Source organism: Sander vitreus, chromosome 18 (assembly GCF_031162955.1).
Source record: "Sander vitreus isolate 19-12246 chromosome 18, sanVit1, whole genome shotgun sequence".
Lineage (NCBI taxonomy): Eukaryota > Metazoa > Chordata > Actinopteri > Perciformes > Percidae > Sander > Sander vitreus.
This window is the reverse complement of record NC_135872.1, coordinates 11,911,915-11,939,537: the sequence shown is the minus strand read 5'-3', so window position 1 is coordinate 11,939,537 and position 27,623 is coordinate 11,911,915. Positions and strand designations below refer to the sequence as shown.

Genomic DNA, 27,623 nt, shown 5'->3' with positions numbered 1-27,623 from the left:
GCGCGCCACACTCACCATGGCTTTAGCCGCAAGCAGGACGCTCTTGGCGCTATTTGTTACGTTTTGCGCACCAGGATGCGGATGGACAGGTAACATATTTGTTTACTTTTTTCCTGAGCAGGTGCACGTTTTGCACTAATGTGTTATTCAGTTTGATCGTTGCTGTTGCACTGTTGCTTTCTTCTCTTTTCTCTATTGGATCCAATGTGATCGATGAGGCAGTGGTTGTTTGAGTTCAATCTGTGCGTTTTAGTGCATTAAATGCAATGTCTTTGACTCAGAATATAGATGCTGTTATATAGAATGTCTAAGTATGTTATATAGAATGTCTAAGTGCGCGCGTGCATATCCATGTCTGTTCGCACGAGCCTTAAACATTTCCCCAGTTGCTGCATATGTCATTTTTCATGAAACCGAAAGAGATTAGTTGTAGCCATTTAGAATGCATTAGAATATTTAATTTAGAGTGTATGGCTTGATTTATCATTTGCAGATGTGACAGGTAGCCTAGTTTAAGTGAGCAAGTATAGCAAAAACAGACTTTGACAGTATTTTTACTGTTGTTACTTTATGAGGGGAAAATATGATGCTGGCCTCTTAGCATCAGTCATGGAACAAGTCCTTACCTCATATAGTAGGCACATGCTGCAGGAGCTGTGATCAACAATTAGAAGATGATGATAAATACCAGGCTGCATCATTGTGCTTTCTTCTGAGGGGTATTATGCCAAATGGGTGACTGATCTGGCTGATGGTGGTGATAAATGGCCTTCCTGTAAAACTCAGGAAAATAAAAGTGATGGGTTTTCTTTCTGGCACACTTTCTCTGGGCAGAGCTGCTTTGAATATCAATCACCAGCTATTAAACAGAAATGGATGAAATACTTCTTGTAGAAAAAATATTAAAAGTGTACTTTAATGTATTTTTTATTTGAAAATGTATTAGATTTTTTAATTCATGTCAGCATAGTGATATATCAAATGGACCACAGCAGTTAAGTTTCTTGAACACTGTTTGTAAAATAAATCTTGAGGGAAAGAAGCCTACATCCTCCAGACGGTCAAAATATCCCAAATATCAAAACTGCCATAGAGCCTGAGGAGACTTGGAGGGCGGTAAGAGACTGTTAGTTATTTATTTAAGGGGCCACCGGAGGAGTTTTGGGACCTTTAGGCTAAAAAGACTTGACCCTACCATCACCAGTGTTAACTTATCTATGACACTCCAAAATGATTTGTGAAAGTGGCATGACCCATCCCCTTAGGTGCTAGCTTGTGCTTAGCAAAATTATACACACACCATTTTATTTTTTATTTTTTTTATTTTTTCACAACCATGTTATACAAGATTTAACCTCTGCATTCTCATCTTACACATCACACTCCTCTGTTATGGTGTGGTGGCCATTTCAGTAGATTTACTCACTGTTGTGAAAACACAATAAGCATGGAAACTAAATGCACACTTCCTGCATTACTTCAAATACTAAGTTCCTCCTCTAGTAAACTAGTATTCACATGAAATAAAACAATAAAACATTGAGACCATTCAGCAAAGGACACTGGGAAATAACCAATTCAACACTGGTTGCTATGGACTTGTCACTAGGCTTCGTCATTATATATTTTAGCACATAAGTAAAGCTGCCGAAGCTGAACATTATATTCCAAAACATATGTTTATTTTTAAAGCAGATTTTAAATTACATTGTAACAATTTAACAATCCGCCCTTATGAAATCCAATCGCGGCACGGCTGTCTTGGAACTCAATAGACAGACGGTGGCGGAATGCCCCGACACTTAAATTCAACTAAAATGTAACAGTGAACAATCAGTGTTCGACCTACAGTCTGTTGAGATGCCTCTCCAAACTCACCATAAAACGTTAACACACGTTGAGAAAAAAGATCCGTATTTTTCCGTAATCCAATGACACGAAAAAAAAGTAATCCACAGCGATCAGTAGATCCACAAACAGCGTCACGGTGTATCCAGCAAGGCGTCACATTCACCAGCCCGCTCCAAACAGGTGAACGAGGCCTCTCCACTTCGCCGTTTAAACAAAGTGGAATAAACGTATAAAAGTCCAAATCTACACAAAACCCGCAATCAATTAGTAAGCTGACATCACATTTATATACATGGCATTTAGGAAACCTTTATTGCAAGGTTGGCACGGCAAGATGTCCAGACATAGTGCAACAGTAACTTTCGTTTTTTGCGTCCTGCTGCTCCCATCGTCAGCAAGGTAATAGTTTTTTTACTAAAGCAGAATGAAATCTGATGTATTACCTACCACCATTTAATTGTTTTGTGTTATTTAAGATATTTATAAAATATCTGGTCATGCCAGATATAATTAATTATTCCACTAATTTTTTAAACAATGCAATTAACCGTTTCAGCCACCAGGGGGCTACATAAAAAAATTTGCACCAAACAAGCCACTTTGAAATGTTGCTTTTTTCATGAATACAAAAGTTGGGTGACCACCCCCTCCTAGACTAAAAACGTTTGGGTGACCCTAAAAAGACATGACCCTCCCCTATTTTCCGATGGTCCATCCATAAATACCGAACGGTCCCTAAGCTAAACCTTTTGGCTGAGTTTAAAGGCCACGTTACAGTCAGCCTTTTTTTTTCTCCCCTTTTCTTCAACACACTCAGTCCACTTACATTGTCAGTTGATCTGTAAGTTTCTATATGGCTCCTTCTTGACTGTTAGCACTAGTGCATGAGGTCATTGCTTTCTCTGAATATAGGCAGCTGCTATTTGTTGTGGGCTTTTCCTCTGAGTCGTTTTCTTTTCCATCTTTTAGGAAGTATTTTCAGAGCACTTTTTCTGCAAAACCCTGCTACACATTCATCCACTTATATACATTCACACCTGGGAGCTACTTACTGTAATAAAACCACAGTTCACTGCTCTGCTGGAGCAGCTTGGAGTTAAATGTCTTCCTCTCGGGCATTTTGACAGTAGTTGTTAAGGGAGAGGAGAGTGTTACTTATTAACTTTCTCCATCCACATGTCATCAGCTTGTCAATCTAAAATTCTACACAACAGTAGATAAAATTGGGCAATTGGGAATATCTGGGCACCTAGGCGGGAGCTGTGCAAATAGAGAGAACAGAAACAGTGTATTTGGATCATAAATAATGTCAACTTCTTCTATGCAGCCACAGTCCATCAACGTCTGGAAAGTGTTGAGTGTAGAGAGTAATTGGGACAGAGAGTGAGGGGAAAGAGGGAATCATGTCTTTGCAGGCCAGTGGAATTTAATTTCTCTGCTCCACTTACAGTAATATGCTGGGATTCTGCAAGAGCACCCCGTGAAAGATCTCACGGAAAACTTTAAGAATTTTTTTTTTTCAAAACTTTGCATTGGGAAAATATGACAGCCAAAGAGGCAGCGCAGATCAGAATATTTCTAATATTTTCCACAATACTGGGTATGTTTGATCACCTGTTTCACCCAGCCCCCCCCCCCCCACCTGAAACTTGGCTGCCTGTCAAACCTGCCAGCGATGGCATATCTGGTGTCATGTCATCTCGAGGCGCCGTTCCAGTTGTTTAAACAAGTACCACCTGGGTTGTGAGCACATCTGTCACAGCAGTAGATGTCAGCATAGTAAGTGTGTTGCAGGAAGATATAGCATAAACTAACAGTGCAAGATGTCAGTCTTCATCAGTGGTGGTATATTGGAATCATTTTGGAAGTCTATTGGTTCAAGCTTGTGACCATCAATATTGAAATGCAAAGCACGTTTTTAAGACTGTAATTGTACTGGCAGCTACTGTTGGTAAATGTCCCGTCATATGTATGCATGTAACCCTCCCAAGTTAAACACTTACTCACTTCAGGGTGTTGCTTTAAATAAAATATGTTCTCAGTCACATTTCCCTTTTAAATAAGGCTTAATTTCCAATAATAAAATGACAGAATCTAATCTGACAGTCAGGTGATTGATTGTGACTATGGTCATGATCTCAGTCTGGTGTGTTGGCTTTATGACAAAGTTGATTACTGGGAAGAGTTTAATGAAGGACAGAGGTCAGAGGGGATAAAAGGTTGACAGAGGTGAAACCAAGAATTCTGTAGCCCTTGGCAAGATTTCACACCAACCTCCCTATATGAATTAATGTTCTTTTTTTTTCAAAGTTAGATGAGAACATCAGAGACTGTCCTCCCTAGAAAAACGCCCCGATCAGTCGTTTGTTCAAGCAGCAATTATGACCATATTTACGTTTATATTGGCTGTGCCCTCTAGTGGCTGTACTAATCATGTCGGGAGCAAAGCAGGAAGTAAGTGACTGAGCGCCAAAACTCTGCATAAGGAGGTAGGTTGGGATGGTGAATGGGTCGAACAAACAGGACTTTTACCCAGGAGACCAGGGTTCGTGTCCTGTTTAAAAAAATAAAAGTAAACAGCGTGTTTTATTTTACTTTACAGAATAAACGGAACTACGTCAAGCTCTGCATCACATGCATAACCGGAAGCTAAGTAACATAACAAATTTACTGGTCTTAACTCTAACCACAGTCTTTTTCTAAAATTAACCAAACTGCTTTAACAACGTTATCGACGGGTTTAAAAACGCAACCGTTACGTTCTCTAGTTTAGATATGACGACGGAAACATTCCTGTGGTTCGTATTTCCTGCCACTGCTAGGGACGCTAATTTATGAGACACACCTATGGGTCGTATTAGAGCGTAGAAAGAAATTACCTAGATGGTCGTGTGGTTTGGAGGACTCGATTCCCCTCTCATAACTGTACACCAAACAGCTACAGCCAGAAGATCCTTAGCTTAGCATAAACACTGAGGAAATCCACTCACACACTCAACACTGTGGACAAAAATTTGACTCCACCACAATACAATGAAGGTGAATGGGATTTTTTTGTGGGGCTAAAAACACAGACACAAAATACATTTAAAAAAAAGCAACAGCAACATCAATGTCCAGAATCAGTTACTCATGATAATCTACAGAGCATGCTGTCAACATGGCACGGTTTCTTTTGTAGAAAGTATTTCCACTGAAAACCGTTGACAGTGAGGTCTGTGAATTGTCCAGAGTAACATTTAGTTACAGTAACAGTTTTTGGTAAAGATACATTACTGTGGAATGTTTTCAAAGCTGTGAGCACCACAAAAATGAATTCAATTTAACTGTCTGTGTGGCATCAGAACTCTCATAAACAGATATTTCAAAAACCAAAACTATCTGCCTTATTTACTGATTTACGAGTGATAAGTGAGAATTATCTATTTCGTAAACCAGCCCTTTAAACCAATGTCATGGGTGGTTGATAGCTTTTATGGCTCAATCTAACCGATCAGACTTAAGTTCAAGTTAGACTGAGCAAAAAAAAAAAAACTAACAGCAACATATAATATAAGACAAATAGTGTTACGGAACGGCACTGGAGGTTGGACCCAAAAGCAGACGTGACACAGGAAATACGTTTAAGTGATTTAATAAAGATAAATATATACAGTGAATAGTGCAAGGGCCAAGGGGGTGTCGTGTCCAGGGGATCCAGTGGTGAGTGGTGGTTGCAGTGCGCTCTCCAGAGTGTGCCCAGTGAATCAGCGTCTCTTGTTTGTGGCTTCGACCAAGTGGCAATGGCGTCCTCCAGAGTCCAACAAACAATTCCAACATGTGGCAAACCTCCTTGAATCCAGAGAGAAGCAGGCAGGCAAGCAAGCAGGCAGACAGGCAGGGGTAACTCAAAATGAAGTCAAAGGCAAAACAGGAATCACAGAAACCAGGAACACCAAGACAAAACGGGTAGACTAGACACACAGACATTCCAATCAGAAATAATGACCTAACAACAGAAAAAGGAAACACAGAGACTAAATACAAGAGGTAACGAGGAAACAAGAGACAGAAGGGCTGGGGGACAGGTGAAAGACATCAGGGCAGAGCAGACAATCACAAAAGGCGGGAAAACACAAGGCAGGAAGTAAAACAAGACCAGACGAGACAGAAAAACAGACTACCAAAATAAAACAGGAAACAGAACAAATACACAATCATAACAAATAGACTAATAACATTTTTTTTATTAACTTTGTTGATACCAGGGGGTAAATTCACATGGTGTGCGTATATATCCCTAATACTAACAACAAAAATCAACAAGGCCCTGCCAAGAAACACTGTAAGACATCGTTGAGGTTTCATTCATGTCTGTCAAATGCTTGTTGTGCTGCAATGATATAAAAAAAATCTCAAAAATAGGAAAGTGTAAACTTTTACATCAATTGTCTCTAGTACCTACAGTAATTGAAGAGAAAAGACACCTCAGTCAGTTCAAAAGTCTTTGTTGTTGCCATAACAGCAAATTATTATTATAATCTAAACATGTACTGTTGTATATGACTTCAGTCTAAAGAACTTACAGAACAGACAATCTTAGCTCGACACTGCAACACTACCTTGTTAACCTCTCCACACATACCTCCTTCCCCACACACACACCTTCACTGGGGATCCTGGTTATTGATGGGAGTTTGTGGAAGAGGACAGTTATTAGGGATTAATGGCAAATTTATTAGGGGTGAGCGGGGGGTCAGCGTCTATGATTTTGTGTGCGAGGTGAGAAGGTGCTCTTGTAAAAGTGGAGCACATTGCAGGTGCATGAGCGCAAGTATTTTCTAGAACAGTTTTACAAGAGTCCTTGACCTCAGGGCTCACCTGCATATGCTTCTTGTACCACATGCGTACCACACTACACATGCACATACACGTGTATGTGTGTCTGTCTCACTCTCTCTTTCACACTCTCTCTCACACACACACACACACACACACACACACACACACACACACACACACACTTTTATTCTAAAAAGACAGTGACATAATGACCCTCAGGCCCTGCCCTCATTCTTAACATACTTAATACTTTCCACTGTCTAACTCAATCTCACTCTAACTGTCTGCCTGTCTTTAAATGTTATATTATTGCCCTGGTGACCCATGGCAACGCCCTTACAGCCTCCGTCCATAAGATTATGATGTTACAACCACTCAGTTGCTTAACTGCTCCTCAAACTGTTTATTCTTGAATGGCAATCATGCCTCTACTGTGCTCGAAGGAGTCTTGATTTAATCAGGAATATCTGGTTTGCCCTTGGATCATACATTTTCAAAGAGGCCAAATCTCAGAATGATGTCTGGACAGAGGAGCAGATCCCTTCCTACGTAATACATGGCCTTATTAGAAACAGGGTTGGAATGATTGAAATGATATGTCAATGGAGTCTGCCACGAACAGCTGATAAAATTGACTCCATTGTAACCCTACGTTAATGAGGATATAAAGAGGATATACTGTATTGTTTTGTTTTGGGAAAACACTCACACTTTTTCATCCAACCAGGCACATAAAGTCTGTATCTGAGGGTCTGTGTTGTCTAGAGTCCCTAGAAACAGCAAGGAGGCGTTCTTTCAGCGCGTTATTAATAACTTAACACCGAGTTAAGCAGACAACATTGTAGACCTCCAAAGAGTTGCGACCAACTGCAAACTGCAGCACATGAGGACTGAGCGGCAATTATTTCTAAATGTGAAAAATGAAAGTGCAGATCCAGCTGGGCGCACACCTGCAGACAACAAGAATTCATGGCGATGGAGTTATTTTGTGATGATGCTAAACTGAAATGGCTGCTGTAAACCTTTGGCCAGCACAGACAGACATAAGGGCCAGCTGTTTATAATGTGAACAGACAATACTGACAATTATATGTGACAGCGATGAATGACCAGGTGCCAATAAAACCTACAAATCCCCTCCATTTACAGCGTAGCCAATGCTTGAATACTTACTATTTCGATCTTGAGATTTAAAGTAAAGCTGCTTTAATCAATACGTTTGTAATAAAAACAGAATAAATGGCACAGAAATGTATCACCAGACTCTGCTGTTCCCCTCACCTCTTTGGAGCATTTTAGCATCTTTTAGTTCGGTTCACCCTCACCGCTCTGATCAGATAACCTTTTTTTAGCAGCAGGCATCTGTTTTTCAGCAAGAACAAAAGCTCTTATAAAATAAATACATGTCCAGCACAAAAAAGCACACTGGCACACAAATGTAGTGTAACAGCATAGTTATGAGCACAGCATTAGCTCAAACAGAGCAGTAAAATCAGGCTTGTATTGGCTGATTGGAATCATATATGCTTCAGTATCATTGTACAGTATCATATGTCACTTAATCACTGTTACTGTTATACCAACATTGTTTGCTGCCGCAGCTCCCTGCACCATCCTAACCTCCTTTTTGGGTGTTGATGATTTAGCTAAGTGTTAATGTTCATTTGTGTTATTAATTAGAGTTATTAGTTTTCCCAGCAGAATCCTATTCACTGCTCAGATTCTTTGAGAGCTACTTCTCTAGCTGTATACATATTTGCTAATAATTGTTTGACTTTGAAGAGAGAAAAACAATTCAATTCACGTACATGGATCAGGGGTATTGGGTCAGGGTTGTAAACAAGTATTAAAGCACTTTTCTTACTTATGTTGAGTCAGCTGAGGTTTCAGCATCCATGCAAGTGCTCAGGCACGAGACCAGTATTTTGCGCATGATGAATAAGGTCAGTTACTTTACTACTGAAGATTATTTTTATTTTTAGTTTATTGCTGCTACAATTTGTAGGGGCAACAAGCCTTCAACATAAGGGATAAAGACAAAGAAGATTGTTAAAATAAGCTTTATATAGACCCAATTTATCCTGACGTCATTTGTTTTGCAGCAGAGAAGCCCCTGCGGTCAGACAATGGGAAACAGACATCTGTGGATAAGGGCCTGAGGGAGAGCTGGGAGCCTTCTATTCATCTGGACGGAAGACCTGTGGACCGTTTCGTCATCAACTCCAACAAACCCACGAGGTCTCACCGCCGGAAGAACAGTCGCTCTCCTCTACTGGAGGATGTAGGTAAGGCAGAAACATAGAAAGATTTAAAAAAGAAAGTGAGAGCAAGACGAAGATGTGAGAAAAGTCACTGACTGCTTGAGATAGAGTGACATGAACGAATCAAGTGGGAGCCAATGAATATGTTTCTGATGGACCTGAGGTCGCATTGCTAGACAAAAAAATCATTAAGAGGAAAATAGATGGACGAAGAGCAAAAGTAAGAGGTTTGGCTTAAACTATGGAGTAAGCTTTCAGATCCCAGAGCTCTGCACTTTCTCAAGACAAGTGCCAAGAATGAGGAGCGATGAGCAAAGCTGTGTGCAAGGCAGAGATGCCAGGAGGTGAGGTGTACGCACACTTGTGCGAGTGCATGTACGATGGATTTTTATCAGAGGATTAGTTTATCATTGGATGTGCTGTCGTCCACGTCTGCAAGACAGAAAGAGCACTGTGGTGTGGTGTGCGTGACTGGCGATCATCATCATCTTGGCTCTGCAGACAGTGGCTATTTTAGGTTTTAGTAGGACATTATCTTTAGGTCTTAATGGCTTCTTAATTCCTAATCCTGCCTTGTTAAACATAAGACAGGTCTTTATGTTTCTATACACATACAGTTTGCCGTGTTGACATAGTCTAGCCTGCTTTTGTAATTATTCCATTTTGTCCTTGGCCTCTTAGAGCCATACTTCATCAGCGGCTCAGAGTCTGCAGCCAACCCTTCATTTCCACATCCAAACCCAGCTCAGCTCCTTTAACCCAACCCCCTTTGTTGTGGCCACTTTGTGTGTGTGTCTGCACATATACTGCATATGTGTGTTTAGTGGGGATAGTGGTGGAGGAAAGGGTGGGGCCAAGTGTTGAATCATGCACTGTCTTGTATAGGGTGTCAGTATGTTAAAGTGTGTGTGTGTGTGTGTGTGTGTGTGTGTGTGTGTGTGTGTGTGTGTGTGTGTGTGTCCCATTGTGTGCTGTGGCGGCCTTGTGGTCTCTCCAGCTCCGGTGCAATTTGCAGTCTCTGGCAACCGAGCAGCATCTCAGTATTGCCTTTCCAGAAATTCCTTGCAGATTGTGTCTTGTTCCCTAAGCAGCATGAGAGCAGCATCAGTCATCATAAATAACACCATGCTGTTTGCCTCAACATCATTGTGTCTGGCCAGATGCTGTTAAAACAACAAAAATGGAGAGATGACTTATCAGGAACAGGGGGCGAGATGGAGAGTAAATAATAAGGGGATAAGGGGAAATGGCAAATCATGCACATTTAAAGGTGCCCTGCCACATGTATTTCATTACTTTGTGGTAATGTCTGAAGTTCTACCATGGACTCTGTAACATTTCTTGTGGAAAAAATGCCTTGGTTACCTTGTTTCAAGCCATTCTAGCATGGTATAGAAAGCCTGCAGGAAGACTCAGCTCGATTTCTGCCAGTTCTCATTAATATTCAACGAGCTAAGCTGCTTGACTCTGATTGGCTAACAGCTAGCTAATGAGAGCCTGGCTATCAGCATCCTTTACCCAGCGCAACTGGGTGAGCTCATGAATAGTAATGAGCTCAGGCAACATGATGTCAGACTGACCAGCTTTTGTAATTGGCCTGATTTCTCCGCTTATTTCTTTTCAGTGGCTAGAGCTGACTGGCAGTTCATTTTCACATTCACGACATAACACAAACACATATGGACCTAACATATTTCAAAAAATGCAAGTAAAAACGGTTTTGTGTGGCAGGGCATTTTTAAAAGTTGACTACAAAAAAGAAAAATACCATTTCCACTTGAACATGTCTTCATCAGGTAGAAATTATTCAGTAAATTCGGTTTCTTTTTAAATCTATATAATTTAGGGCTTGCTTACAAATTTTCTATTGCCAACATCATTTAACCAATATTTTGTTTGTTTTAATTTTAGACCCTGAATGGGTTAACCTGGATGGCTTTGCTGTGTTGGGAGGTGCACCTGTCAGCAACACATCAGCAGGTAAACCTGATCTCAAGGCATCTTTACCAACACCACAGAGTGGTATGTCTCAGTGAACAGCTGTACATGTAAAAGTATGTAGTTAAATCCATTAAAAGCAGTTTGCTGAAATTATCTGCTGTCATCATGGATATAAGGGACTGTTCGGTATTTATGGAATGGACCACCAGAGGAAAATAGGGGAGGGTCGTGTCTTTTTATTCTTTGCTGAGGGGAGGGTCATCCAACATTTTTCAGTCCGGGGGGGGAGGGGTCACCCAACTTTTGTATTCATGAAACAGCAAAATTTCAAAGTGGCTTGTTTGGTGCATATTTTTCAATGTAGCTCCATGTAGCTCTCTCAGTCTCTACCCTCCTTCGCTACCAGATGGGTCTGACCCATGAGTTTGCTGTGGGGCAGGCCATAGACATATGGGGCAGGGGGAGCTGCCCCCCTGGTGGCTGAAACAGATAATTGCATTGTTTAAAAATTGAGTGGAATAATTCTGGCATGATCAGATATTTTATAAATATCTTAAATAACACAAAACAACTAAATGGTGGTAGGTAATACATCAGATTTCATATACTGCTTTAGTAAAAAACAATATTACCTGGCTGACGATGGGAGCAGGAGGACGCAAAAAACGAAAATGACTGTTGCACTATGTCTGGACATCTTACCGTGCCAAGGTTGCAATAAAGGTTTCCTAAATGCCACATTTGATGTCAGCTTACTAATTGATTGCGGGTTTTGTGTAGATTTGGACTTTTATACGTTTATTCCATTTAGTTTAAACGGCGAAGTGGAGAAAGCCTAGTGACGAGTCCATAGCAACCAGTTTGTGTGTTGAATATTACCCAGACTGCCTTGCTGAATGGTCTCAATATTTTATTGTTTTATTTCATGTGAATACTAGTTTACTAGAGGAGTAACTTAGTATTTGAAGTAATGCAGTAACGCAGGAATTGTGCATTTAGTTTCCATGCTTATTTTGTTTCCACAACAATGTTAGTGAGTAAATCTACTGAAATGGCCACCACACCATAACAGAGGAGTGTGATGCGTCAGATCAGAATGCAGAGGTTTAGTCTGTGTCACAGCTGTAAAAAAAAACAAAAAAACAATGGAAATCTGTATATATTTGCCAAACGCAAACCAGTACAGAATGTATTGATAAATTGTTGGGTGAGGGTCAATCCTTTTTTTCCAAGTTGTTTTGGAGGGTCGTAGAAATGTTTTTACTGTTGAGGGGAGGGTCATGTCTTTTTTAGCTAAAAGGTCCCAAAACTCGTCCGGTGGCCCCTTAAATAAATAGCAAACAGTCCCTAAAAAGAACCGCCAAATCTAAAGTCACAATGCAATGTCTTGGGGCTCACTTGTTCGGTCCCTATAGGATCAGTTGGGAAAAACACTTCCTGGTCTCTGACTCAGATTCCTGTTTATTCAGCTAGGTGTTTTTCTTGCAGGTGATGCAAATTTAACATTTAATTGAGTTGTGTTGCCTTTAATAGTGAACAACACTTTAATTATCACATTTATCAGTCACTGTTTTCAACAGACTGTAAAAATAACCTATAAACAAACTTGTGGTGAGGCAGACTACACTGAGGAGTGTTCAGGGGTGCCACCGCTACTCACTCAACTCAACACATCAAGTCACACAGATCTTCTCACAGAAAAATGATGCAGTGTATACCGTGTTCCCAGCAATAACTCACACACAAAACAGTGAAGGAACCTCACCACGTTTGCCTAGCTTCCAAACAAGATGGCACCCTGCTCTGAAAGAAATAAACTAAATACAAAAATAATCAGAAACAAATATACAGTAACCCAGTTAGTTAAACAAATAAGCAAAGAAAACTCACAAAAAGCCAACAATAAAGGGGCAGTACAATTAATGCAAATCAAACCTAAACTAGATGAACACAAGCTAAAGACAAACATAAGATCACCAAAGGGGCGAAACTAGACCAAAACAAATTATGCACAATTAGGGCAAAACACTAAGAAAATGGCAAAAGGCAAAACAGCAATAGGAAGTCAGGAGGAACCTGGAAAGGAAGGGAGAATACATTGAACCAGGCTCAACCTTACTATATATTAAAATTCCATTTAAAACCATGGACCTACTCACCACCAAAATCACCTTCCCAGGGCAGGAGGGGCAACAAGCATTTGCTAGCAGCGGTTTAAACAAAAAGTCGATCAACCACTATTCTCGCTTTGCCAGACCCTCCTCCAAAGCGCTCTGAAGGAGAGTCTAGCAACTCCACACAGCATTCGGGGATGGGAGGAAAACGTGCTCTGGTTTAATGGCATTTCATTAAACCAATCAGAATCGTCATCGGTGCTAAACTCCACACAGAGCCGCTGCAAAATAGTAATGTGAGAGAAAACTCAGATTGGACAGATAGTCTAGCTAGCTGTCTCAATTTACCCTGCAGAGATCTGAGGAGCAGTCAACAATAGTCCTCATAAAATCACCGAATTTAAAATTCCAACACAAAGAAAGCGGAAGGAAATGGAAATTACATGCATCCGGCGGAATTTCCTGCTGCACCAGAGCCATCCCAGAAGTGGAATGCAAAGGATATAGACTAATGTTGATTAGTCTATATCCTTCGAGTTCCACCTAATTAACTAACTGTTTAACTTGGAAATGTATATGAAATGTAACATAGAAATGTGCCTTTCACATACCTGCGGGCAACAAACACTAGCCACAGCCACAGCAGGGACAGACACAGGACAAAGGAGCACAGGTGCCTTATGTAGCCCAGCCCTGATTAGGGGGTTGGCCATGGGAGGGGTCAGGCCAAGGCTGCATTCAACTCCACTACACATTTACCTGCACTAAGGGAAGCCTTCGCCACTACACTTGTAAGTAAGTAGTATGAGTGCACAGTCAATTAACTGCCAACAATTTCCATTAATTAATAATTAATAGTTATTTATCAAGCAAAAATGGTTCACATTGACTGTTTTCAAATTCTCAAATGTGGATGTAGATTTTTCCCGTTTTATATCATTTTATGATCCTTTTGACCTGTGGTTGGACAACAAGTAATTTAAAGATATGCCACTTTGGGGTTTATGAACTTATGATTGACATTTGTTATGCTTGTGTGTTATTTATAGACCAAATGAATGATTGAAAAATAGAAAAGAAAATCAATAATGAATTGTTCCCAGCTCTAATATTTATTCAAATATCACAGGGCAAACAAAAATAAACACTTCTGTTCATACCGTTCCACATGGACAATTGAATCACTCCACTTCACTTGCCATGTCTTTGTGCCACAGTAGGAAACATGGAGAAAACCCATTCAAATTCCAGACTTAAAGAACAAGGACCAGCAATTGAAACCAGGACCTTCTTGCTGTGAGGCGATGGTGCTAACCACTAAACCACCATGCTGCACTGGAGTTTCAATTGTATTTATTTGAGGCAAAGCCACTCTGGAGACACAGCTAATCATATTTGTTGAGTTTATAACCTCAGTGAATGGAGCCAAAGACCCATGTGTTTCTGGCAAAGTAATGCTTCAATAACTCCCAGTGAAAGGCAAGGGGCAAAAGAAGACATAGCATGTCATGAAGCCTTGCTAGCATACTTAGCGTTACATTAGCTAAAGTTATCTAGCTAGCTACCAGGCCGGGCAATGTTAATTATCCCAGTTAACATTCCAAGTCATTATATTAAAAATGCCAAACATTAGCAACTGCTATAAAGCTAGCAACCTTACTGACAACTGACAAATGCTATTCATTGGTTATCTTTTAGGTCAGCTAATTAGCCCAGTTAACAAATCAAGTTGTTTACTGAAGTAGGTGATAGCCTGTTAAGCTAATGAATGAATGAATGAAGGCAAATGATGAACAAAGCCATTGAGCATAAGTGTTGTATATTGATATTTTGACTATTCTGAGTTTTTTTGTTCTTGTATTTGTATTTGTCGGTTATGTCTAAACTGATTATATCTGCTTCCAGGAAAGCTCTGCCACAGCAAGTTGTTTGTATAAATAAATAAACGCTGGCTAAACTGAGCAATGTAACCAATTCTACCAAAGCAAAGTTGCAAAGTTTAGATTTACTTTTGAAGGTGGTGAAATGTCAGAGACAGCCTTGCTTTCTTCAGCTAGTTTTTGAGGAGGGAGTAAACAGTGACATTCTTCAGCATCAGCCTGAACACTGAGGTGGGTCTCCGCTGTAGCAGTGGTCTATCTGTCTGTCTGGAGGCCAGGCTCACAGCATCTCGGACTATCAAGCTTCCAGGAGAGACAGAAAGGATTTGGCAAGTGAGAGCACTTGTGGAGTCAATGGTTTAGTGGTCCGCGGCGTGGTGACCCACGCCAAACTATGCACTGTGACAGCTTTCCAGAGAGAGAAAAAGAGGAAGAAGGAAAATAAGATTTAGGCTGATTAAAACCAAATGTCTTTTTTTTCAAGTCAGTCAGTACGAAGAGAGACACTCAAACAGGTACAGTGGGTATAAGACAGAGGATCGGCCGAAATTATTGTTATTCCTGAAAGTGTTACCTCAGTAGCAGTCAAAAATGTGAATGAGAGATAACAACACTGGTGTGATCCTGTTAAGTTCAAGTTTACGTTTAATTGGCTCCTGTTCATTTTCCATTATGATGGTCAATTTGATTAATTAATAATCATTTCAATGTCTACTAATTACACCTTTAATAGATATGCAACAGTTTGCTGTCACGTTTGCAGACAAACAAGAGGAACATACAGAACAGATTATCCATGAAACTTGTACAGGTGCAGGAGAATCTTGGAGAGAAGAGAAAGAGAGAGTTGTTGCATTACCAAACTTTTCTAGTGTGTTTTCATACTCCCCTTCACATCCTCTTTGTCTCATTTTTGTTCCCCCCACATATAAAGTGTCATGGTGGAAGCCCACCAGCACTAAAACTCTCCCTCTCTCCCTTTTTAAGCCAAAGTAAAAAGCAAACTACTCTTAGTTGACCCACCCTACATCACAGCATTTTTTTCTCCTTATAACTTTTTTTTTTAAATCAAATCTGACCTGTCAGTATGTCCAGCTGTACATGCAGCTATCCTGATGGGAAACAGGGCAGATCATTTTCATCTGACAGTGATTATGAGAAACGGATGAAGGAGGGATAAAGGGAGGAAAGAAAAAAAAGGAAGATTTTTTTGGTTATATTGCCAATGCTATCGCTCAGCACTGCAGCCAAATGAGGGGGATTGTCTGACTGTCTAAGTCAATGTCTGAGTTGTTGTCCAAGATGGAGTCACTCTAGGGTGCAATTGAAGCAAGAAGCAGGACGCCAGAAGTTGGAGCAGATGACAGGGGACTTGGTGTCTTTCAATGGCATGTCCCTTTTGTGACAACTGTGCATGTTAACTGATATGGTTGGATGAAAGTGACATGTAATTATGTGTTTATCACTGAGCTGATGTATCTTCAGTGGAGCAATTAGGCAGTTAGTTTCCCTAAGGCAAATCCAGCACAGAGCATAGATTATGAATGAACTATGGGGTCAAAAAGGTAACATGAACTCTGGTGCACTCTGACTTTTCCCCTCCATTATCATCCACCAACAGGTCCAGCCAGGTCTCTACAAACTGCTGCCAGAAATCAGCCCTCTTTACAGCGGGCCACTAGGGTGGACAGAACAGCTCACCCATTAGGCGTGTCTAAGACACGGACACACAGGAGGGCCCCTCAGTCCTCCTCAGGTCCCAGGCAACCTGAGAGAGCTTTGGCAGGAGCTCCCCCGCTGGAAAGGAGACGCCAACACCACATCAAACCTCAATCTGACCAGAGAAACCGAAACACACAAAAACTAAGTAAGAGGACTCACATTTTACACTCGTAACCAGATTAAAGGGGTAAAGCTACATTTTGCAGATCATATTTTGTGATTTTGTTTTAAATCAAAATGAGCTAAATGTATACATTTAGTTTGTACTATCTTTAGTGTTCATAGTGTAAACCCTGGCCGTGCCTGGTATCCCTTTCTATTCATAGCATCTGAGTCCGTTCATGTGGTGTCACTGCAGGCACAGAAAGCCCAGGGCCAGAGCGCAGCCGCCAGCAGAGCAGTCGCAACCAAAACAACCACACCAGGTACCTTCAGGTTTATTGAGAATCACTGCATTCCTACACACATTGATTGTCTTTTTTTTCATTGTAAATATCTCAAAATAGCTCATCAATATCTATGTAAGTTTGAATTTGGAATATATTTGGTTGTCATGTTAGCCAAAATGTGAGAAACCATTTATCTAAATTCAATAATCTCAGAGGTTATTTTAATATTGGTTTGGAGCTAGAAATGTTTGTCTCTGTGTCTTGTGTGTGTCTGTGTGTCCAGTGCCACCAGAGTACGAGGCCCGGGACATCAGTGTCAGGGTCATGTCTCCTCAGTCAGTCCTCATCTCCTGGGTTGACCCTGCTGTTGAGATGGGGAAGGTCGGCCCCGGGGTAATCAGGTGGGAACTGTTAAATTGTGTGTGAAAGAAAGTGACTTAAAGGCAAAGATTGACTGAGTAAGAGAGAATTCTAACCCTTTCCACTGGAATAAAACATCCCTATTTTTCTTCACCCAGATCCTACACAGTAAGGTACAGGGAGAAGGGTGAGTCAGCACGCTGGGAGTACAAGGACAGCACCCAGAGGAGGATAATGATAGACTCCCTGTCTGCTGATGGCATGTATGAGTTCTCTGTCAGAATCTCTCAGGGAGAAAATCAGGGAAAGTGGAGTGTCTCCGTCTTTCAGAGGACCCCTGAGTCAGGTATGCACATGCAGCCACTGCCTGCTGCTTATAGCTTATCATTTAGTAGGTCGCAATGCACCTTAGGAAAAATTATGAGAAGTGAGTCAATAGGAATATCAAATTCCGTCTTGCATAACTCTGTCAGTTAGCTCTTTTCTACTTATTTCCTCATACCACACTTCATCACATTCACTGCCCATTGCTCCCATGTGATATTTGATTCCAGCTTTGGCTGCAGCTCTGTCACGATTATGGCTTTTGTACTATCATAGCAGCTCCTGAGCTGCGATTCATTGGAACGTCAGCATTTACTGTCTGGCTCACAGCTCAGATAGCCATCTGCAATTCCATACATGATCTCAAGAGGAGGTTCCTGACAATGTATGGCAGCAAAACCTCCCTCAGTAAAAGCCTCCTGGCACAAACTAGTTGTTTTTACATTCCTTAAGCAGCAATTTCCTCACCCTGTTACCTCTATGCTGCTTCTGGTTTCTGTCCTGCTGCTCCTCCTCTCACTGCTGTCTTTCCATTCACGTGTGTTTTCCTCACTTGTTAGCACCATCTGGGCCACCAGAGAGCTTTGAGGTCAAGCCATTACGAGGCAAAGGAACTGCTGTCGTAGCAACATGGGATCCACCTGAAGAACCCAATGGGAGGATAAGAGGTGAGGCCAGGAGGAATAAATAAATTAACTTTGCTAAGAAATCAGTATATATATCATTTGTGCTTTATTTATATGTCTGCAATGATAGTGCCCCCCATATTAGTGTGTCCAGTGATCATGATCTTTTTGTTCTGACTTACTATGTCAGATAATTTGATTGGTTCATACAATAATGAAAATACTAAATACGGAAAATACATCTGGGTCATGTACTGAGTGCTGAGGTCACATCAACTTGATGCATACCCATTGTCATATAGGTTTGTTAGAAAAAGGGCAAACATTTCCTGTATGAACTTTTGAATTCAGATTTTCAAAGGCCAGTTTCTCCTGAATGGTCACACAATCTCTTTTCACAACAGTTGTTCACGCTCTACCTCCACACAGAGTACATCCTGTCTTATGCTCCTGCTATGAAGCCATTTGGAATGAAAAGTGTGACGTACCGTGGCACCACAGCCACCATAGATGGCCTCACACCAGGAGACCGGTACATCTTCAAGATTAGAGCAACCAACAGGAGGGGTCAGGGACCACAGAGCAAGGTCCTCAGTGTTGTCATGCCAAGATGTAAGCACATTTGACTGTATACAGTATGTGTGTGCATGTATGATTCAAAATTGATTAATCCTAAATTCACAACAATTTTTGTCTACTGCCAGCCAGCAGCGCTGCCTCTTCGTTGTCAAAAACCAAGGACAGCAGCAGAACTAGATACACTCTTTCCAAACAGGATACTGACCATGATGAACCTGACCTGCAGTCAACAGATGCGACAGAAGAACCAACCACAACCCCTCAGCCACGCCCTGCTGCACCTGTCAACGGCCGTGTACGCCCACTTTCCCAGTCACGCTCCTATCACAGCATCTTCTCCTCTGTAAGGGGCTCAGTCAGAAACACAGTGAACAGAGGGTCATCCAGAGGAAAAGCTCAAGATAGAGAAGATAAGGAAGTAGAAGAAGAGAAAAACCCCACTACGCCATCTCCGGTAGAAGAGACGACAACCATGGAGGTTGTACTGGAGAGAAAAGAACCAGACAACGATGTTTCCCCTGAATTTGAAGATGAAGTGGGATATGATGAAAAGGCTCTGACTACTGAGACCCCCAGCCTCAAAGTTTTGACGCCATCCCCAACTAAACCTCGTCCAAATACACCACCCAGAAGGCCCATTAAGATCAGAGTCCATCAAAAACCAGGATCCAAGGCTGCTTCTTCCTTTTCATCTTCTTCCACTTCATCCGCCTCATCCACTTCCTCCTCTTCTTCTGATTCCTCCTCATCTTCTACTTCACCTTCTACAACCTCATTATCCTCCTCCTCACGTATTCAAGAGTCTGCAGCCAGTAGAAAGGACTATGTGGCTTCCACATACCCAGAGAGCAAAGACATCTACGATAAGTCCAGGTTAACAAATCCCTCCTCTACAGTGGTAAAAGAAACCAATTTACAGCAGACAGAGGCTACATCTGTTGGTAGAGGTTCGGCTTCAGCGGGGCGCAATGGGTCTGGGTTGGGCTCTAGATATGGTTACATTCGAAGACGTCCTGGAATTTTGTTTAGAGGGAATTCAACTCGAATGCTGAATGGTTACAGACCTGCAGTCACCTCACAGTCAAATTTACCGAACAGGACTTCAAACCCAGCAACTTCAAACACACGTAGTTCAGCAACATCACAGTCCACTTTACCAGACAGGACCCCAAACCATGTAACATCACATACTTTCAATTCATCAACATCCAGGTCCCCTTCAGGAAGTGGAACCCACAGCCAGGCAAAATTAGATGCATATAATGTTGACAAATCGCAGTCCACATCAGGGTCTAGGTCTAAAGGCTCTACAACTTTGCAGAGCTCAGGCACCAATCCATCCACTTCACAGAGCAGCTCAAACCACCCATCCAACACAGACACAGCAGGCTCTTCTCAGTCAACTTCACACAGAGGATCTCATAGCTCTGCAACTTCACACAACACACAGAGTTCGCACACATCACTTGAGCGAGACACTAATTACAAAAGCACAGACGCAGAAGTAACCAAAGAGCCTACTTCAAGCTCTATACCACAACCCACAGAGGAGAGAGGGAGGGAAGAGAAAGACGACGAAGAGGGAACGGAGATGAGAAGTAATGTAAAACCTGTGGTTCCTCGTACTGGAATTAGTCCCTCATTTGCTGAAAAGTTCCCTTGGCTAGCTAGCCGTTACCCAGGCAAGTTTGGTTCAGGGACAAGAGCTTCATCTTCCAGGCAGGATGGTAGGACCCCCTTGACCAGGACATCATCCTCCATGGGGACTGGCAGACCCGTCTTGAGGGGGACACCCACGAGGGTTTCAGGGGCCACAGGTGCTGCAGGAGTATCCATGATACAGCAGATTAGTGAAGATCTGGGGACTGAAAACTTACTAAAGAATGGGGTGGGAGTGGGTTCAGTTAAGCCTTCTTTGACCAATCAAAATACAGCATCTAGTGACACTAGAAACCTCGCTACCTCATCCTCTTCATCATCTTCCTCTTCAGCAGCCACTTCTTCAAACTCTGATTCCCATCATTCCTCAGGTGGACACAGAGGCTCAAGTGAGCATGTCCATAGAGGAACCTCTAATGACAATGATAACAGTCATAATGAAGATTATCTCAATGAGAGGAGTAGAGACATCAGTGGGAAAAATGATAAAGTTGCAGACCCCACAGGGGCCCAAAAGAATATAACTCCAGCTGACCCTAACAGAAACATAAAGGACAATGATAGCGTGGATACAAGGGAATCTTTTTCCAGGACAAGACCTGGCTCACCATCTGGAGGCACTCAATCTTATCGTCGTCCTGGTATGGGGGTGAACGGTAAGGTGCGCTCTCCTCTGATTGCTAACAGAAATGGTGAATCTAGGCTTCCCATCAGACCACAGCCAGCACAGAACTCAAGGCTGGGTTCTTCAAAGTCTGATTCCTCCTCATCATCATCTGACTCCTCTTCTTCCTTAAATGTGCCCCAGCCAGTTTTGACCTCAGATCGTGACATTGGCAGTGGCACTACTGTGACAAAGACAGGCGGATTAATTGGAGGCAACTCCCAGTCTACATCATTGTCCTCAGCATCTTTATCTGGAGACAACTTTAGGGGCCAGGGGGGAAGGTCTCGCTATCCCATCGTTAGAGGGAAACCAACCAATGGAGGACAACCCAAGCCTGCCAATGGAAACGGTAAAGTCGATGTAATTAAAAGTTGCTGCCACAAAAAGCTAAATGATAGATAACAAAATGACTCTGCTTAAATCGTATAATTGTTAGGTAAAAATGGACGACCCAACCTGACAGCAACAAGTGATAAAGAGACCTCATCCTCTCATGGAACCAGCAAGGCCGTTCCTCAAAGGTTTATCACTGGACCTGATGGAATCAAATGGGTAACTATGTTTAATTAACTGATTGTAACCATAGTTGTAATAGTTGTCTTATTTTGTAAAGCAATTAAGTACTTTCTTGTGTTACTGGCTTGTTGTAGCATGTCATACTGTAGAAGGTACTGTACTGTATCACCTTTAAGATATAATTAAACATTTTGGGAAATACACTTATTCGCTTTCTTGCCAAATTAGATGAAAAGACTGATGCCACTCTCATATCGGAGAGTGGTATCAATCTTCTCATCTAAACCTCACCGAAACTAAAATGTTGAACTGATGTCTTTAATATGGCACAGATCGATTGTTTCTATTATAATGTTGAATTAATCTGTTTATAAGAAATAGTAGTGAATACAAGTATAACATTACCAGATCACACAGTCAGGATGAGGCAATTGTTCACATTTTATCTATAAAGATTGCTGTATAGATTTAGCAAATCTTGTTGTCTCTCCAGGTGGTAGACTTGGAGAAGGGGGTTCTTATGAACCAGGATGGACAAATTCTCCAGGACTCCCAGGGCAAACCTAAGAGAGTGGTGGTTGGAGAGGATGGACGCACGATTTTTGGTAATATGCTTCAATCAATCTTACATGATATTTAAACATACAGTAAACAGCTTCAACACGTATATTAAAAAATAAATTTAAACATTCTTATTATTAGCTTACTGTTCAACAGAAATCCATGAATATTTTAATTCCACTCTTCCTTGCTCCTCCACTCCACCGACCATCAGACCACATGGGCAGTCCCCTGGTAAACCAGGACGGTATGGCTCTGTTTGGTCACGGCCGAGACAGCCGGCCTGTAGTCAACCCCAAAGACAAGATCCTCATGATTGGAGGGAAACCTGTACTTGGCTTGGACCTTCCTCACCTCAAGTCCACCACCACCACTATGGCTCCTACCACCACACCTGAACCCACCACCACTGAGTGGATCATAGAAGAGTCCACCACTGCACAACCATACCCAACCTGTCCACCTGGAACCTTCTCCAAAACAGATGAATATGGGTATCCAGTGCTGGACCCAGAAGGAATATTGGACTGTTATCCAGAAGGTGAGACTTTAATAAAGACATAAGTACTCAAAATCCATCATAAATAACTGCAGATAGCATTTTAAAGATTGATCTAAAACAAAATACTGCAGTGCCCCAACTTTCAATATTGCAAAGTAAATAGCTTTTCCACAAAACTGAAGTTCAGTGAAGCATTTTAGAGCCAGAATAGTGAACATATATACAAAGTAGGTATGACTTCACCAAATCTCTCAGTTGTATTGTTTGTAATATCCATCTAGACCAAGGCCATAAGTGCTTCCTGTCTGTACCCACAAAGCTCTATTACTCTATGACTGTGTGTGTCTTAACTGTGTGATCTGCTCAGTGTGTGTGTGTGTGTGTGTGTGTGTGTGTGTGTGTGTGTGTGTGTGTGTGTGTGTGTGTGTGTGATCTGCTCAGTGTGTGTGTGTGTGTGTGTGTGTGTGTGTGTGTGTGTGTGTGTGTGTGTGTGTGTGTGTGTGTGTGTGTGTGTGTGTGTGTGTGTGTGTGTGTGTGTGTGTGTGTGTGTGTGTGTAAGACCACATGAACCACATGTAAGTCTCCACATCTGGGGCCTGGCTGTGGTATCAGAGTACTGTGGCTTAAACACACTACGGGCTGTCAGTTGCATATTGCCATTAGAGCTTAGATCGGGCCCAAAATCAAGCCCGACCCTACCCAAGCCCATGCACGCGTCGTAGTGTGTTTAAGCCACAGTACTCTGATACCACAGCCAGACCCCAGATGTGGAGACTTACATGTTGTTCATCCTCATAATTAACTGTAATTATGAGCCCGAGCCCGATTTAAACCCGACAATTTTTTAATACGTGGGCCGTTATAACTGATGTTCTCAACTACAATTCTGAGTTGTTTGAACTACAGAAATCTGTTTAGAATTATCTTAATGAATAATGCAACAAGGACGAAGCAGGCTAAGCTGCGCTGTTTGTTTATTCATCGCAAATGGATCCGAATGAAGAAACGTAAAAAAAAACTTGACCCTAGCTCCCTCAGCCGAATAGTGTGGGTAACAGATCAAGGCAGCAACATAATCAAAGCCCTGGAACCATATAGGAGACTTTCTTGTCTCGATCACCTAATTAATACTGTCCTTCGCCACGGTCTGCATGCTGACGCACTGGCCGACAACAGTGCTGCAGATGGGGGAGACACGATGTAGCACAGTTTACCTCACACTCAAGTCAGTGCAGGACATATACCCGGAGCTACGGGAGAAGCTGGAGAGACATAGCTTTCTCCTCACCGAATTAGGCTAATTAAGTAATGATTAAAAAAACACAAATGCTTGATCAAGGGCCCAGCCCGGCCTAGACCGATACAATACAATCTTAACAAGCAATAAATAGATTCTTAGTGTGTGGATCCTACACATTTTTCAGAAAGAACCATATTGATGCTGATATATATCCTTAGTGTAGTTTCTGGGATATCGTTTCCATTTTAATAATGGATAAAGGTCATTATACCGCAAAAACTCATTATAATGTTATGATGACATTCAGTATAATAAATTAGTAAACTTTCCCACTGTAACAAAATACTATGATAATTATTTATCATAGTATTTTTTCCACTGTGGAAGCTCTGTCCCTTAGAGTGCCCATTATTAATGCTGCAGTAACAAACACAAACAGCAAACTGAGACAGCCAGGGTTACGTTGGTGTCAAAATATGTGCTTGTACCTACAATATGTATTTAAGTAGATTTTTCTATATGGTTGCCTGGGTGTACATGTCTATGTGTGTATGCCAGCTCAGAAATGTGTACATGCTCATGTGAGATTGATGCTACAGCTTGTTCTACTTCTCTGACAGAGGAATCCTCAGGAATGGAAATGGACCACATGGTTTCAGTGACCATGGTGCCTGATGCTTTAGCTCTTAAGAAAGGTATTGGCTGAGTTTGGCTTCGGACCGGCCTACCGCCACTGGGCTAGGATGGACTGAACTGCACTATATGTTCATTGTTTGTTGACTGTTTATCTGTCAGTGGATGTGTTTGCTAGCTCTTCCTGTCTCTTCCTCTTTGCTTTGCCTGTGGTCTTCACTTTGTTTCTCTTCTTGTACATTTGTTTGGCTTGATCTTTGTTCATGGCTGGGGGTTTTGGATATTTTCCATTATGGGCTGTTTTTAATCACTTTTATTCCCAAAACTGGACCTTGTGGACTACATTACTAAGCTGATGAGAATTCCCTGGCTTTTGATTTAATGCAATGTATTTGCTGTACTTAACGTTGCTTTGTAATGTAATAGATGAACCCCAGCTTCAGCCAAACACTAACTGAATGGAAAAGTGTAGCGTTTGGTTGATGTGAGCCTTTGTACTAATTTCACTATAGGTGTTTGGATTTCTCAAGGAATCGGTTGCATGTGAGCAGCATTTTATATTTTTCTTTCTTTTTGGGGATTTTGCTAGAAAAGACAAATTGGGCATTACAATATTTTCTTAGCATTTCCCTGCCATGGCTCAAAGCTGGTTGCATGTGTGTGGACCATGATGTAATGCCAAGGCCCAATGATGCGGCCCAGGAAAAAACTGTGATGAAAGCAGAAGCAATACATTGGATATCACCCACTGAATCCCTTCCCCTTTTTTTAGACTTGGAGACTTGTGAAGTGGTCGTTGTCTTCAAGTCCCCCTCACATGGAGAATATGGGTAGCAAAACATTACATAAGAATACAGCTTTGGGTGTTTAGGGGAAAAGGGGTTATTTCAAAGTGAGCTCACATCTGCCCACAATTAATTGAACCAATTTGACACTCTTATTCCATAGATCATGGTGCCAATTAAAGGATAAATGAAACACAGCAACTTGTTATTGAGTTAGGATGTAAATAATATAAATCTATTTAAATCAAAAGCTCACTGACACGTGTTGTTGCTAGATGAGCTTTTTGTCCAGACCACCCTGCCACCCACAACCACCAGCACAACCACCACCACAGAAATCCCGACTCCGGAGCCTGACACCAAACCCTCCAACCACGGCCCGTCATCTGAGTTTGACCTCAGTGGGAAGAAGCGATTCACAGGTACTCTTGCATAAATGTCCTCTCCTCTTTCTCTGTTTGGTTCAAATTTTAACAGTATATTTAATATCACATTTCCATTATGCATGATGGATCGCTTTTCAAACTTTAATCTGCCAAGGAGCAAGATATTACACTTTTCTGTTGGTATACTATACTATAGTATACATAGATACAATATAGTACTATACTATATAATTATATAATTATATATATAATAATTATATATATTATTTGTATTTGTTCCTGTAAGTGTAGTTGAGTGTAAAAACCAGAAGAAAACACATATTATCTTTGACTGACAGAAAAATAAATAGCATACGTCTCTTGCAAAGAAAGTCAAAGAGCATGATTAACCATGCATGCTTGGCGTCGGAAGGTTACATGTTTTCTTTTGTGTTACTGTTCATGAGTGGGTGTGATGAATGTTTCGCTATGCTGTAAATAATGATACACTGATGGGAGTTCTATTTTGTTTTGTGGGAGAGTAATAAATTTGAACCTCTATATTGGCTTTCTCAGCAATACCTCATAAATATATGACCCTCACAGTAACCATCGGCCAAAAAATAAAACTTTATTGTAGTATAACTTATTTTTTCCTTATCCATATCATAATGTAGCTAATTGCAGCACTCAACCAACGATTTTTGGGAATAAGTGTACCTCTAATAGTTCAAAATTGGTTCCATGCATCCAAAATTGGAAAATAATAACAAAGTTCACTGAGGACGAATTGTTCAAGGTCTCCAGACTTGATCCCAGTTAACTTCAGCCCCCTGCTTTGTTTTTACTGTTCCTATGTGCTTACTTTGGCCTCGCATACCATATCACCTCATCTGGTTGCACAAACAGACCACAATATTCTCCTGACAGAAATAAAAACAGCATCTACTTGACTCCAACCTTCTAAAAATACATAATTTCAGAGATCCTTTCAATAGTGCTTTGTTTAATGACTGTAGTTTTTGTTATATTTTAGCCGTTGAAATAACAATTGTGAAAGTATTGTAACCACAGACTTTAATAGTACAAGCATTTACAGATGAATACTAGTAAGCAGTAGGCGATTTTTGTTAATTTTTAACAGTGGGGATGGACCCGGTTTATTTTGTGTACACGCGACTGGCGAAGCACCTCCAACACAAAACTGACAAAAGGGCGGGACTCACAATTGCAAATCCTTCTGCTACTTTAGCACCACAGACAGTGCCAGGCATTTATCAATACACAGTTAGGCTTCTGATATATCAGAGCCATGGTCGGGACCATAGATTCTAACTTGCACAAACCTCAGTCAGATAAATGATCTATGAGTCAGGCAGATTAGACTAACATATTCAACACATTTTGCTAACAAGAGGGATAGCATCCCACCTCATCCTCCCTCAAATTGCCATGCCAGTAAGTGCTCACTGTATAGCTTTGGAAGTTTTAGTTCATAACTGTACAAGTCACAGTGGATTATTCCACTTATATCATTGCTAGTTACTTAAAAACCAAGATATAAAAACCTTACTTTACGACTATTTCATTAAGTTAGAGAAGCTGTAGCCTTGTAATAACTGGAATTGGAAAAGTTCTATCAACATGTAAGAATACTGCAGTGACTTGACTAAGAGCCACAGAAGCAAGTTGTGTAGCAATGTGAATAAAACCTTGAGTAATTGTTTCTTTACTTTTATCTAATGACAGATTAAATGCAATGTGTCACTGTCACTGTTAAATTGATCTTTGTGGGGAAAAGCAACAGTGGGACAACTACATGACTTA

At 41.2% G+C, this 27,623-nt stretch overlaps 1 protein-coding gene across 2 annotated transcripts in view; it reads left to right on the top strand.

Moving 5' to 3' along the window:
- Window positions 1-4: 4 nt before the first annotated feature.
- fndc1 (fibronectin type III domain containing 1) overlaps window positions 5-27,623 on the top strand; it is a 39,113-nt gene continuing 11,494 nt past the window's right edge. The window contains exons 1-15 of one of the 2 annotated variants that reach the window (XM_078275102.1): window positions 5-89; window positions 8,775-8,957; window positions 10,845-10,913; window positions 16,490-16,735; window positions 16,917-17,015; window positions 17,263-17,380; window positions 17,498-17,685; window positions 18,224-18,331; window positions 18,719-18,901; window positions 18,994-21,543; window positions 21,631-21,746; window positions 22,204-22,315; window positions 22,486-22,812; window positions 24,634-24,708; window positions 25,707-25,853. In XM_078275102.1, coding sequence (XP_078131228.1) covers window positions 17-89; window positions 8,775-8,957; window positions 10,845-10,913; window positions 16,490-16,735; window positions 16,917-17,015; window positions 17,263-17,380; window positions 17,498-17,685; window positions 18,224-18,331; window positions 18,719-18,901; window positions 18,994-21,543; window positions 21,631-21,746; window positions 22,204-22,315; window positions 22,486-22,812; window positions 24,634-24,708; window positions 25,707-25,853 — 4,594 coding nt within the window. In that variant the 5' untranslated portion in view covers window positions 5-16. The remainder of the gene's footprint in view (window positions 90-8,774; window positions 8,958-10,844; window positions 10,914-16,489; window positions 16,736-16,916; window positions 17,016-17,262; window positions 17,381-17,497; window positions 17,686-18,223; window positions 18,332-18,718; window positions 18,902-18,993; window positions 21,544-21,630; window positions 21,747-22,203; window positions 22,316-22,485; window positions 22,813-24,633; window positions 24,709-25,706; window positions 25,854-27,623) is intronic. The other variant, XM_078275103.1, reaches the window with a different exon arrangement.